The sequence below is a fragment of the Amblyomma mixtum genome, chromosome 5 (genome assembly GCF_055824585.1).
Source record: "Amblyomma mixtum isolate Tamu chromosome 5, ASM5582458v1, whole genome shotgun sequence".
Classification (NCBI taxonomy): Eukaryota; Metazoa; Arthropoda; class Arachnida; order Ixodida; family Ixodidae; genus Amblyomma; species Amblyomma mixtum.
This window is the reverse complement of record NC_143016.1, coordinates 204,294,007-204,309,264: the sequence shown is the minus strand read 5'-3', so window position 1 is coordinate 204,309,264 and position 15,258 is coordinate 204,294,007. Positions and strand designations below refer to the sequence as shown.

The following is a 15,258-nucleotide window of genomic DNA, read 5'->3' as shown; positions in this document are numbered from 1 at the left end:
GAGCGCGCCCAGCCAAATATATTTGTGGAGACCCAACGACGACTTTTGTCTGCGATTCGTCTCCACAAATTTGGTGACTTCGGACTTGACATCTTCGTTCTCTGCTGCTGCCCTGCACTTGCATCAGCAGCTTTGCTAGGCCTACCACTGCCTGGCGCTCGAGACCCCGCCTACCTTCCATCGTGTAAGCCCTGGCCATGGATCCCTACACTCATGTAGCGTCTCCATCGCCTCTCATGCCGCCACTTCGTGAGTCCACAGTCTCTGCCCACAAGCTCCCCGACTTCTGGTCATCGGACTCGGAACTTTGGTGGTTCGTAACCATTGAGGCCTCATTCCGCCGGCACTGCATCACATCACAGGTGACCATCTTCGACCATGTCATTGGTGCGCTCATACTTGCTACCACTGCGGTTGTTTGCAACGTCCTCCGCTCTCGGCCTGCCGATCGCCCATACGATCATCTCAAAGCGATGCTTATCCAGAGAACTACTGAAACGGAGACGCGTCGCCTGCAGCAGCTCCTTACCTCAGGAGAGCTCGGAGATCGCAAACCTACCGAGCTGTTGCTTCGCATGACCGCCCTGGCTGGAGACTTGGCTACTTCCCACGACAATGTGCTCCTGCGAGAACTCTTCCTGCAGCGCTTGCCTCCGCACGTGCGCATGATCCTGAGCGTGTGTTCTTCTCAGACCCTGGAATCCCTGGCTACGCTGGCGGAGAAGATCATGGACGTTGGCTTTCCTTCCGTTGCAACACTTCATCGCCCTCTTGCCCCTCAGCTATTGAGCCCAGCTCCTGATGATTGCTATGCCCGTCCCACTGCTGCTATGAGGAACTAACCCGGCAGGTGGCGCAGCTTACAGCTCAAGTTGCAGCCCTTCGTGCTCGCCGGCCGCATTCGTCGTCTCCACCCCGTCATACCAGCCCCAGTACTTCTGGCAATTGTTCTCCGCCCTCCACGACCCTACGGATTTCGTGCACGCCACTGCCGCCAGCCCTGCTCCTTCGCGGGAAACGGTCCGGCCGAACACTGAAGGCGACCCGTGTTCTCGGCCCGCGATCCAGTCGCCTTCTCCACGTCACTGACCGTGTAACCAAAGTCCGCTACCTCATCAACACTGGTGCCAAGATCTGTGTTCCGCCCAGGCTGGCTGAGCGGTGCCGTCCTTTACACCCTCCTCCTCTGACCTCAGTCAACGGATCCACCATATGGACATTACAATTAACATTACGTCTGTTCTTCTTGAACATGGCATACCAACTCGCCCAAGCATCAGTCCTAACAATTAAGCTCACTTGGGTTCCATGGTCATTTTAACAAGTTTTTTGTCAATTATTTTACAGGTATATTGCAGTGTGTGATGCTTGATAATACGCACGGAGATTTAAAAAATGTTAAATTCGGTGTACCTCAAGGAAGTACACTTGGCCCACTACTATTTAACATATATGTATCCGATTTGGGTTTGTTACAGCTTAAGTCAAACGTTTTTCAATACACTGACGACACAGCGCTAGCGCTTGAAGCTCCTGATTATCGTACAGGCATGGAGTCATTTCAAACAGATATAAGTGGAGTCATTGACTGGTTCTCTCAAAATTGTTGCTTTCAACCAACCACTGCATCTTCATACATCCCATTGCTACCAGTGTAATTGTTAAAGCTATGGAAACAGAGCAAACAGTTCTGCATCCACTTTGAACTGCACCTTACATGGAGCGACCACATCGTCTGCCTCTCCAGAAAGATAAGGGCCATTGCGACTATGGTGTATCACCTTCGTGGTAAAGCTCCACTCCATCTTAGGCGACTGATCTATACAGCATCAGTAGAACCTGTTTTAAAGTACGGCTCTACTCTATACGGTAACTGCTCCGAATACAAGAAAGAAGCATTAAATGTTATCCTAAAAAGAAGAGTGAACACTATATCGTACGGCGCAAAACTACACTTGGTTGACACGAAAGAGAAATACGATGAGTTAGGCATCCTTCAAATTCGTGAACTATTTCACTTTGTTGTGTTAACACGGTATTATTATTCAAATGAATATAAGACTTCAGTAAAAAAAAGATGTCACCTTGAGAAAAACGGAACTTTTTTTAAGCCACGGGTTTACACAAACTATGGTAAAAAGGTGTGCAGTTATTATGTACCGGCTGTATTTAATGAAAGTCCCGATGATCTATGTATTGCAAGTAACAAATGTAGGATGATGACTGACATGAGAAATTGGTGCGCAAATGTATTTCCCTGTGTATAGCTTGAGTTCTTTCGAATGTGCAATTTTGTGTTCAAACTTTTGTTTGTTTTTTGTTTGTTTTTTTTTTCTATATTAGCATGAGTGTTTAGACAGGAAATGTATGCATATGGAGGTATTTCTCCACCTGCTGCCTCATCAGCCAGCAAGCAAAATGTGCTTAGGCAGATCAGAATTCATGAATGTGTACGCATACAGACAAATAAAATTTTGATTTGATTTGACATACGGCCAGAAGCCGGTAACTCTTGCCCTCGGACTCTGCCACACCTTTCCCCGGGTATTTGTCATCGCGGACGTGCACTCGCCAATCATCAGCGGCACCGACTTTCTGTGGCACTACAGGCTCCTCGTTGACATGCGGCAAAACCGCATCCTGGATTCTGAAACGAGCCTTGTCGTCCGAGGAGTCTCTTGCCCCGCTCCACCACTCCGGCTCCTCCAGGCGCCCGATCCTTGGTCCAGCATACTCGCCGTGTTTCCAGATGCCTTCCGACCCCCGTCCCTCCAAGCCCCGGTCGCTCACTCATCATACTGTGACGACTGGGCCTCCCGTGTTTGCTCGCGCACGTCGCCTCGCACCGGATCGCCTCGCTGTCGCCAAACCGGAATTTCAGCAGATGCTGGAGCTTGGCTCCATCCGTCCCTCCTCCAGTCCTTGGGCGTCGCCCCTCCACATGGTGCCCAAAAAGAACGGCGACTGGCCCCCCTGTTGCGATTACTGGGCTCTCAACAAGGCCACAGTCCCTGACCGATACCCGATCCCCCACATCCAGGATTTTATATCGGCCCGACATGGCTGCACAATCTTCAGCAAAGTCGATCTTGTGAAGGCATATCATCAGATTCCTGTGGAGCCGTCGGATATCCCAAAGACTGCCATTATTACACCTTTTGGCATGTTTGAATATCTGAGGATGCCTTTCGGTCTTCGCAATGCGGCCCAGACTTTTCAGTGCTTTGTTGACCAAGTACTACGCGGCTTGACGTGCTGCTTTGCCTATCTTGACGACATTCTCGTCTTCAGCCCTACGGCAGAGGCCCACAAGCTCCACCTGCGTCAAGTGCTCGCAAGACTCAGCCGCTTTGGTCTCGTGGTCAACGGCCCGAAAAGCAAGTTCGGCGTTGCAGAGTTGGACTTTCTCAGCCATCGCGTCAACGCCCATGGCATTCGCCCCTTGCCAGCCCGTGTCACCGCCATCAGTCAGTTTCCCCGGCCCAACACCACCCGACAACTGCGCGAATTTTTGGCCTCGCCAACTATTATCGGCGCTTCATTCCTCGCTGCGCTGCACTACTGCAGCCTCTCCACGACCTTCTCTCGGGCCACAGCAAGCCGGCATCAAAGCAGCCATTGCCAGAGCGACGCTCCTGGTTCATCCTAAATGTGACGCGCCCACGTCCGTCATGGTTGACGCATCAGACACTGCTGTCGGCACGGCCTTGCCACAGTTCGTCGCTGGTGTTTGGCAGCCAACTGCCCTCTTTTCCAAGAAGCTTGCGCCCCCTGAACACCGCTACAGCACCTTCGGCCAAGAGCTGCTAGCAATATATTCAGCCGTGAAGCACTTCCGACATTTTCTCGAGGGACGCAGATTTCATATCCTCACTGACCACAAACCTCTGACGTCCGCGCTGGCATCCAGCAGTACCTCCTACGCTCCTCGCGAAATCAGGCAGCTCGCCTACATTTCTGAATTTACCTGCGACATTCGTCACGTCAGCGGCAAGTCCAACATAGTTGCCGACGCTCTTTCTCGTGCTGAAGTCAATGCGACGGACAATGGATGGCCAGTCATCGATTTCACGACTACGGCTGCTGCTAAACAAGCCGATGCCGGGTTGCAACAGTTTCGCAAGTGTAACACCTCTCTGGTGTTGGAGGACGTCTTGCTCCCTGACTGCGCCGTCCCCCTCGTTTGTGATACGTCAACTGGTCACCCTCGCCCCTATGTGCCTCCACCATACCGACGAACCGTCTTTGGCCCATCCTGGCATCCGCGCAACACAGCGCCTTGTCACGGCTCGTTATGTCTGGCCTCGCGTCAACGTCAACGCTCGCCGCTGGGCGCACACGTGCCTGAGCTGTCAGCAAAGCAAAGTGCACCGACACACTGCGACTCTGCTTGGCACGTTCCCGTCTCCGGACGCTCGCTTCAGCCACCTGCACGTCGACATTGTCGGTCCCCTTCCTCCCTGCGGGAACCACCGCTATCTGTTAACCTGCATTGACAGGTTCACGAGATGGCCTGAAGCGATGCCCCTTCTGCATTTAACGACGGAGTCAATCGCATGAGCACTCATCACACTCTGGATCAGCGGCTACGATGTCCCTTGCACCATTACAACTGATCGTCATCGTCAATTTGACTCCACCTTATTTGCCAACCTATCTTGGCTCCTCGACATCGATCCCATCAAGACGACCTCTTACCACCCGAATTCCAACAGTGTCATTGAGCGTTTTCACCGGGAGCTGAAAGCCTCACTTATGGCGTCCGCTTTTCCTTCACCATGGATTGAGCACCTACCCTTTGTCCTGTTTGGTCTCTGTACCGCACTTCGCAGTGACTCTTCAACCTGTGGGCAGAGCTAACGTTTGGCACTATTCTCCGCATCCCTGGCGAATCCTTCGAGTTGTCGCCACCCACGCCTGGAGACGTCTCAGATTACGCCTACCGTCTACGTTGTGCTATGAGCACTGTCGTTCCCTCACGTCAGCGCCAGTATTCTCGTCGTGTCCACGTCCCCCCCGACCTTCAGCGGTGCACTCACGTCTTTCTTCGCCACGACACCGTACGCCCGCCCTTACGGCCACCATACGATGGTCCATCAACGGCCGGGAGGACAGTCTCAACTGACTGCCTGAAACCTGTTCACCCTGACACCGACGTCATTGCAAGCTGTGCCACTGCATTCCCTCCCGACCATGCCAGTCCTCGCCGCGTACAATTTGCGCCAAAGAAAACAATGACGTGCATCAGCCACAATCAGAGGCCTCACTCTCAAATAACACATCCACTGCTTCTTTCCCTATAGTATTAATACAGCTGAAAGCTCATTAATTTGAGCCCTGTTCATTTGGAAATAATTCCCTCTGCTGTCCCAGCCATGCAAGTCTGTGGTGTAGTTAATTCGGACGTTGCTTTGGCCAGTTACTCTGAACACGCTAGGCATGTGGCAAGAGACACTCCAAGAGACTGAGCTCCCTGCTGCATCTCTGGGAACAGGGCGGCGGCCATTTCTGTTCCCCTGCAGAGGCCTCTGAGCCTTCTCCACACCACCGACATGTGGGAAGGAGCACAGGGCTGAAAGCAAGTAATGTGTGCAGGCACTGAGGAATTCAGACTGGCCATAGGGCAGCTGAGGTAGTCAGCCGAGGAGAACAGTGTGTGAGCGCACCGTCCCTACTGCTAACACAAAAAGAACTTGTCCAATGATTTGCACGACTGTGCAGGTGTTGGCTGCAACTCACGTGTCTCAGGCACATGTGGTGACTTTACACAGGGGTGTATGAAGCTGTGTGTTTCTCAAAATAAACGCTGTTGAAATGAGCAGTTTTGGCACACTTATCCTGATGCAAGCAGTTCTTGACAGTTGTTTTGGGGTCATTCGACAGTTGAAACTTTCAGATAATTTCAACATTTTTTTTGGACCCTTGGAGTTGGAATTAATGAGCTTTTACTTGGATATTCCTGCACTGTGTCTGTGAAGATGCAAGAGAAGCCAGATATCCTCAAGCAGTCAGCGACCATCCTGGAAGGAGACCTGGCAGAAACAGACCCAGGCCCTCCTTGCACTCAGTAGGGTGAGCTGAAGAAGAAGCCTGGCTGCTGCCCAAACACTTGCTCTGAGCCAATGGCCTTAGACAACCGTGATGTACGTGAGTACAGACACCAGAGAGATTAGCAATCTGCCTTGTTCTTCCCTGCGAATGCACCCCACCTGCGCAGCGGAGCCTCCCCGGTCATTTCGTCCACGTAGTCCCGCTTCAGCTCCTCGGGGACGTCCGAGTCATCCGAGTCCACCTCGGCACCACCTCCCCTGGGCTCCTGCATGGGCCACAGGCTGTGAAAAATCATTCTGCTGCTTAGTTTTAGTCCGAAAAAAAGAACCACCCCAGTCATTGGGAGCAAGTAACAAGCCTCTGAGTGTTTTTGCCATACACCTGGTGCTGGAAATTTTGCACTGTAATGAAAATGTACGCCACCTCTGGAGACTTTCTGAAAGGGGCTCTCATAAAGTTGCCAGGGATGTTAACGAATCCGCTGCATCAATATCCTCCAGCAACAGTTTTCTTTGATGCGCTCTGTAGAATCTGCGGTCTTCTTTCTCCTCTGGGCACTTTTTGCACTCTGGAAGGTCGAGCACCAGCCCCACCTCCCGTGGGAGATTGTGTACACAGCAGGGGGTTCTGGTGTTCATGACAAGCAGGGAACTGTGTGCCCACAGCCCCTTAAGAAGAGCGACGACCACTCCCAGTTTATTAAGCAAGCAACACTTCCCCACTACCTCTTTTCAATGTCTACACAAACAATCTTCTCCTTGACAACAGTCAAACAAAACATGTAACCTCCACCTATGATATTACCAGGCTTTTTGTCGTAAGACAATCTGGCAAGCCGAGTTTCAACCACAAATTCTGTTCTTGCTAAAATACAAACATGGTTACTAGATAATCGCTTACAAAATTAACACTGCCGAAACCAAAGCTATTTTATTTTTCAAACAAAAACAAAGCTATCAACTTAGAGATTGAACTGAGCTTGTTCATTGCACAGAAACATTAGGGATGCTTTCCGATAGCCAAATGTCACAGTCTCATCACACACACTTTCTTGCAGGAAAGCTTGCACAGGCCACCAGAATGCTGTTCAGTTTAAGTCCACAGTCATGAAAGGTCAAACTTCTTTTCCACAATGCTCTCTTCCTGAGTCATGTACACAACTGTTGCCTCGTGTAGACCTCTGCTGCGAACTTAAAATCGATTATTCCTGCTTGAAAAAAGAAAGGTAATTTGCATTATCCATAATGCTCCATTAAATGCACATCATTATCAGCCTGACTGCGCTCACTGCAGGGCAAACGCTGCTCGCATGTCCCTCCAATCAACCCTGCTCTTCAGCAGTTGCGGCCACCGTATCCCTGCAAACTTCTTAATCTCATCCGCCCACCTGACTTTATGCCGCCCCCTGCTACGCTTGCCTTCTCTTGAAATCCACTCCGTCACCCTTAGGGACCAGCGGTTATATTCCCTTTGCATCGCACGTCTTGCCCAAGCCCATTTCTTCCTCTTGATTTCAACTAGGATGTCATTAAGCAAAGCCGAAAGTTGGGCAAGTTGGATAACGCTCATGATGTGAAAATAGCGCACAAGGAACACGAGGGACGGAAAGGACACGACGCAGACAAGCGCTAACTCGCACCTGAGGTTTGTTGCTGACACGCGCAATACAAGGTGGTCACGTTAAGAACATACAAACAAAAAACAACCGCACGCAGTCCCTCCTCGAAAGACCAAGCAGAGGTGCCGATGCTCGTGTGTGCTGGACTGGTCAGTACCAGGACTGTACCGCTAGTCGTTCGCGCAACGCAGAGCATTGGAGGATGCCCTGCACTACAATTTCAACACCTGTTCAGATGATCAAAATTACTGAATTCATTATGCAACCAATTTTTATTATTCATATGTGTGCTTCAGGCCCAAAAAGATTTTTGCACACCTTTCAGAAATTTTTTTTCCAGCATGTCTTGGAGAACATGTCATGTGCAACTTAACAGAGTACACTGTGGGGCCAGTTGGTCATACATAATCTGAACGAGAAAACGTAGCGTTGAAACAGGACACAGAAAGATGAGGACAGGACGGGGCTACAACTTACAACTGAATGAAATCGATAAACAAAAGACACATCCCTTCTCGAGCAAAGACACGCATGCGCAAACTTGAGAAAGAATGACAAAACTGTGATAATCAAGAAAAATCCGGTAAAAGAAAAAGAGACGAAAAGGCGAGGAATAGCCACCGGTCATGAAGACTGTTTACAAACATGAAGTGCATCTTAGAAAGCTTCTTTCTTTTTCCATTAGATAAATAGATGGTGTGCTAATGCACGTGTCACTACTGCGTTGTGATATTTCGTGAGCTTCCGGGATTTCCCTCGCCAATTGATCTTTACCCCTTCCTAAAATCTTTGTGCGGTTCAAAGAGGGAAAGCAACCTGGGCAGCTCTTGCAATGCTTTGGCGAGTGCTCATCAGTTTGCTGACGAAGCGAAGATGCGTGTTCACTCAGCCTCACGTTTAGGCATCTGCCCGTCTGCCCAATGTACACACTTTCGCAGCGTAGAGGGATCTGATAAACAATATCTGTGGCGCATGAGACGTGCGGCTTCTTGTGTTTTGTGCTACACCCTGAATTCTTGACGCTCTCATGATCTGCCAGAGCGCAAAGCTTTGCAAGCTTGAGGGGAGCTGAAAATACTACATCAATACCAAATTTTGCTGCCACTCTCTTCAAGTTGTACGAGAGCCTGTGTACATAGGGCATAACTTCAAACCTCCTTTTCTGTTCTCCCGGTACGTTAATCTTAGATAACTGGATGTGTTCTCTTTCATTGTGTAACTTTTTCTTTAGAGTTTCTGCGACAGCCACAAGAACATCGCCAGGAAAGCCTGCTTCTTTAAGTCTTTGAACCTGGTTGTCAAAAGTACCAACTTTGTGCGGACATGACTTGAGGAGCGCCGACCTGAGACATGTGGCTGCTATGCCTCGCTTAATGAGCTTTAGTCTCAGTTGAACGATGAGTGCGTTGTACGTGTCTTTAGATATGTAGATGATTTCCTTGTTCTTCTCAACCTTTCGTCTAGAGATGACTTGAGTGTAGTTACAGACTCGATTTTAACCCGATTTAAAGGTATCATGAAGTCACTGAATTTTTCCATTGAACTGACGATTCCATTCAGTTTTTAGATATTCACCTGTATTTTAATTCTGTTGGTCATTTTTGCTGGGCTTACGAGCCACGGTCCAAGAAAGCGCTACTACCTTACGACTCTTCTCATTCGAAGCTCATTGAGCGAGGCATAGCAGCCACATGTCTCAGGTCGGCGCTCCTCAAGTCATGTCCGCACAAAGTTGGTAGTAGTTTTGACAACCAGGTTCAAAGACTTAAAGAAGCAAGCTTTCCTGGCGATGTTCTTGTGGCTGTCGCAGAAACTCTGAAGAAAAAGTTACACAATGAAAGAGAACACATCCAGTTATCTAAGATTAACGTACCGGGAGAACAGAAAAGGAGGTTTGAAGTTATGCCCTATGTACACAGGCTCTCGCACAACTTGAAGAGAGTGGCAGCAAAATTTGGTATTGATGTAGTATTTTCAGCTCCCCTCAAGCTTGCAAAGCTTTGCGCTCTGGCAGATCATGAGAGCGTCAAGAATTCAGGGTGTAGCACAAAACACAAGAAGCCGCACGTCTCATGCGCCACAGATATTGTTTATCAGATCCCTCTACGCTGCGAAAGTGTGTACATTGGGCAGACGGGCAGATGCCTAAATGTGAGGCTGAGTGAACACGCATCTTCGCTTCGTCAGCAAACTGATGAGCACTCGCCAAAGCATTGCAAGAGCTGCCCAGGTTGCTTTCCCTCTTTGAACCGCACAAAGATTTTAGGAAGGGGTAAAGATCAATTGGCGAGGGAAATCCCGGAAGCTCACGAAATATCACAACGCGGTAGTGACACGTGCATTAGCACACCATCTATTTATCTAATGGAAAAAGAAAGAAGCTTTCTAAGACGCACTTCATGTTTGTAAACAGTCTTAATGACCGGTGGCTATTCCTCGCCTTTTCGTCTCTTTTTCTTTTACCGGATTTTTCTTGATTATCACAGTTTTGTCATTCTTTCTCAAGTTTGCGCATGCGTGTCTTTGCTCGAGAAGGGATGTGTCTTACGTTTATCGATTTCATTCAGTTGTAAGTTGTAGCCCCGTCTTGTCCTCATCCTTCTGTGTCCTGTTTAAATGCTACGTTTGTTCGTTCAGATTATGTGCAACTTAACTTGGAAGTATTCCAAAAATATCCGATTGTATTGGCACTGAATTTTTAATATTTGAATTCACTTCGCACTTATCATTTTGCTGTTCACACAGCTCTAATAATCACTCTTAAATTCTTCAAGCTACATATTAGAATCCTTGTTTCTTTTTTCTCGTGATATAAGCAAAAGTTGACTCTGAATAATGAATATGAATTTATATTCCTCACCAGTCACACAAACCTTGCAGGCGTCAGTTGATTTTAGTTTGATGACGTGTATGGGCCACGCTGGAGTAAATTAAGCAAAGTTTTATCTTTAAGCGCCGTTTAAGAACACCGGGAGCATCACTCAAATAAACCCAACACTGACCCTGGTGGAAGCCCAGATGAGGCTTCTCGTGAACTAGGCCAGCAGTTTCCAAATATGGGTGGACCGCAGATGGGCCCTGAAATAGGCTGCAGCCCCGTGCTGCAGCAATACGTGCATTTACTGAGCGGAACGTTACTGATAGCCTTGGACAAAATCTAAGCACCTGAAGCCAAATGGTTTGAGGACATCCAAAGCCAAATAAAAATGATGAAACGTTTCGGTAAGTTGTGAAACAGCGTGACAAGGCACTCTGGAATCTATGTGAGATGAACACAAGTTATTTGTGTCATGTTTTGCTACTGCATCTTCAATAACCGTACAAATCACACAAGTGAGTGAAACAGGGTGATCATGCACCTGATCACATTAGTCCTGCGCCAACAAGAACTTTCTAAAGATTATTGTTAGACCAATTCAGCATATCGGCGCAAAAAATTTGCTTGGGATCTCGTCTAGTCCACTTCATATCAAGCACCAACAATCGCTGGAATGTTGAGTGATTTCTAGAGGGCTCCTTGCACCAGCTCCCAGAGCACCCTCATTTGCTGTTTTCTCCACACCGGAAGAACACGCCGAAACCTATTTGTGGCTTTTCCTTCCTTGTTTTTTTTATCACTAGAGTGCCTCCACAATTTTGGTGGCAAAGAATTCAGAAAGCTGTTTTGTTAAAAACAAACTCCCCTAATGCTTTCAGGCACCATTTTTTGCCTGCACTGAAAAACAAATACTTTTTCGCCTAAACAGTGCGTTCATACCTCAAGAGAGGCAGGCGTCCCTATCAAAATACTACTACTAGTGAGTAATTTCTTTTCAGGGATAACTGACCTAAATAGGAAAATGAAGTGCCAGCAGTGGTCAGGTGACAAAAGATGGGCGACAGGCAGCCCAATGTGAATGGCTGACAATGTGACAAAGAATGCCCCTGTGGGACTCACCGTGGGGCTGATGTGGTCAAACAGGTCCTCTTCCTCTTCCTCGGGCTGCAGGGCGAAGGGCTGGCAGCCGGGGTCGAAGGGGCTGGCCGCCGGCAGCAGGGGCCGGGGGGGCCGCGACGACCCCCCCTGGGGCACCACGGCCGTGCTCAGGAAGCGCAGCTCCTAGTGTGGAGGCACACCACTATTCCGGTCAGCTGCACACGCCTTCCAAGTTGGGGAATATGAGTGCTCAAGTGGAGATGGGACATTTCACCGGGTTCTCTGCTTCCTACTTTTGTCCATTTTTTTTTTTTTTTTTTTCAGTTCAGGCTCCCATGAATGAAGGGGGGTGCGGCCTTTCTTCATCATAATCAGCATTCTGCTGGTGCACTGTTGTGAAGACTCTAAAGCACCAAATAAAGCCACTCTCATCCATCAAGTGCACTGCATAAAATACAACGCCAACATTACAATGAAAGGAGCATGCACTGATGTCCCAGGTCTCTGCGACAAGGTCTCACCATCAGAACGGAAACCCCGACCATTCCACAGCGTTGTCTCACCACTGCTGCTTTAGAAAAATTCCGACTGCATCACACCCAACTAAATCTTGGTCATGTAAAAGCTTTTAGCGCAAAACGACAAAGAAAGGACAGGGACAGAACACAGACACAAAGGAGCGCTTCAAAGCAAAGGTACAACTTCACCTCCTTCACCAAAGGGGGTGAAGATGTACCCTAACGGGTACAAGTTTTTAGATAGGATTATCTTACAAAATGTGTGATCGACAGCGTCACCTGGCATGTGCGCATGTACGCAGTCTACGGAATGTGAGCAGATTCTGTACTGGAACCAGTGTATAAAATGATTGTTTCAACTGGCAATAAATTTAGTTGAGAGTAGCGCTTCTTAAGAAAAAAGAAGAAGAGCGCTCCTGTGTGTCTGTGTTCTGTCCCCGTCCTTTCTTAGTCGTTTTGCGCTAAACGCTTTTACATTACCAAGATGAACCAACTCGCCCAGCAGAACGTGTTACATCCAACTAAGTACTCGGTGTATAGCCTTTGAGGACCGAGACAGATACCACGATCGGTGCCATGAGCTGTGGACAGTCATCGTGTCAAAGTTACATTTTCACATTGTCTCCTCATGTTGGAAAATGAAACCAAACAGCTGGTGTCATAACCGCAAGCCAGATGGCACAGCGCCCACCTCCATTATCGGCAGCAGCTGAAAGCGTCACTGATGGACGGCGTAAGCGGGGCTACCACCACAGCCGCCAAATGGTCTGCGCCACAGGGACAACAGTGTTTGCTTGGCAGTTGGCACACACAGGCAAAGGAGAGGCCCACAATTAAATCTCACACAGAAAACCTCCACTATTCACAAATATAGGAGCGCCCCACAGGCAGCCAGGGTGCTTCCATGAGCACAAGAATGAATCTGTCCTGCTCACAAGGACTCGCTGTTCTCAGCTCACGCCAAATTTCAATGCAAGTCCATCGTTGGAGCCTGCTGCCACCAAGCAAGCCGTGCACGTTTGTTTTGCGAGGCAGTGTCCCAAACATGACATCACCATGACACAACATCATCACAAACGTCTCTTCGTCATCATAAAACACTCTTCACACATCTGCACTCTGAACTGAGCAGAACATGTTTATCATCATCATCATCATCATCATCATCATCACCAGCCTGACTACACCCACTGCAGGGCAAAGGCCTCTCCCATGTCTCACCAATTAACCCTGTTCTTCGCCAGTTGCAGCCACCGTATCCCCACAAACTTCTTAATCTCATCCACCCACCTAACTTCCTGCCGCCCCCTGCTACGCTTGCCTTCTCTTGGAATCCACTCCGTTACCCTCAATAAGGACCAGCAGTTATCTTGCCTTCACATTACATGTCCTGCCCAAGCCCACTTCTTACTCTTGATTTCAAACAGGATATCATTAACACTCGTTTGTTCTCTCACCCACTCCGCCCGCTTCCAACCTCTTAATTGTTGAAACTTGGCCCAGCAAGAAGTTTTGTCAATCTCAATGTTACACCTATCATTTTTCTTTCCATGGTTCGCTGCATTGTCATTAACCTAAGCTGAACCCTCTTTGTTAGCCTCCACGTTTCTGCCCCATAGGCGAGTACCGGTGAGACACAGCTTTTGCACACTTTTCTCTTGAGGGATATTGGTGAACTGCCATTCATGATCTGAGAGAACCTGCCATATGTGCTCCACGCCATTCTTATTCTTCTCGCTATTTCCCTCTCATGATCCGGATCAGTGGTCACTACCTGCCCTAAGTAGACATATTCCCTTACTACTTCCAGCACCTGGCTACCAACTGCAAAGTGCTGTTCTCTTGCGAGGCTGCTGAATAATACTTTGGTTTTCTGCATGTTAATTCTTAGCCCCACCGTCCTGCTGTGCGAGTCTAACTCATTGACCATGCTTTGCAGTTCATGTCCTGAGTGACTTAGCCAGGCAGTGCTGCTCAGGTATTCTCCATTCTCTCTTCTCCCCAACTGCTCCCAATCCAGGCCTCTGAAAACTCATATTAAACAGACGGCGAGTAGCGCTGGTAAGGTCATATCTTCCAACCCGACATCTTTCCTTATTGGGATTTTATTGCTAGAAGACTCTGGTGACTGTGCAGCCATTGTAAATATCTTCCAGTATTTTGACATAAGGGTCTTTCACACCCTGATTCTGCAATGCCTGCATGACTGCTCAGGTTTCCATCGAGTCAGATGCTTTCTCGTAACCAGTGAAGGCTACATATAGGGGTTGGTTATATTGCCTGTAGTGTTTGTTCATTCTTCAAAGCTACCATCGTGCTACTTGTGATGTAAGGCGAGACCAGATTTATTTCAACAGCATAGCTTTTGTTGGTGCCGCACGGGACGAGGACACAAGAAGAAACTTCCAACAAATTTTACTTCACACATGCATCGCATATATACATCCAATATCACTTATGCTAACAGTATTGGTGCCTCAGAAATGGCTGTTCCTCATCACATAAAACTATAGACTGAGTGCTAACACCCGTCACACCTAAATCATCTATCCTTTCGGCCACAACTGTTAATTGCGGGATCACTGCGCTGCTTTTGAACCGAAAGCTTCGCTACGGGACCTCGGCCTTCAAATGCAGACCGTGTAAATTTGACCTCCAGCTGAGTCGGAGGTGAAACGATGAAAAAGAGGAAAAGAAATTGAATCAGCATCCATGACTGGGAGTCGAGCACGCGGCTGCGCCAACAGATCTCCCTTGAGGGGCGCTCAGCGAGACCACTGGGCCGCAGCCACACTCTCGTGCTGTGCACTGGAGAGCATCCATCTGCTCCATCCTGCAGCCCTGCCTGCTCATCGTCGTCTTCTATGCAGCACCAATCCGCGCTTCCGCTCCGATTTGAATGTAGTAAACATTCTCTCCTCTAGCTTTTCCTATCACAACAGCCTTCTCAAAAAATGGTTTGCACGTTTTCGATTTGCACGAAAGAATGTGGTTGACAAGTGAATTCCCTCTCCCATTATTGACGCTATGTGCGTGCTCCATAAATCGCTCATTTGGACATTGCCCTGTTTGACCTATGTAATGACATGATAAATGCATCGTACATGCGACACCTTCAATTCAAGCGATGTAATCCTTCTGATCAAGAGTCGTGC

General features: G+C 48.6%; 1 protein-coding gene across 3 annotated transcripts in view; it reads right to left on the bottom strand.

Moving 5' to 3' along the window:
* The window catches only part of LOC149345465 (syndetin-like), a 194,532-nt gene that overhangs the window by 112,756 nt on the left and 66,518 nt on the right, over positions 1-15,258 (bottom strand). For all 3 annotated transcript variants that reach the window (XM_089546659.1, XM_089546660.1, XM_089546661.1), the window contains exons 14-15: positions 11,607-11,768; positions 6,210-6,316 (exon numbers count right to left, since the gene is read on the bottom strand). In XM_089546659.1, the coding sequence (XP_089402785.1) occupies positions 6,210-6,316; positions 11,607-11,768 (269 nt within the window). The remainder of the gene's footprint in view (positions 1-6,209; positions 6,317-11,606; positions 11,769-15,258) is intronic.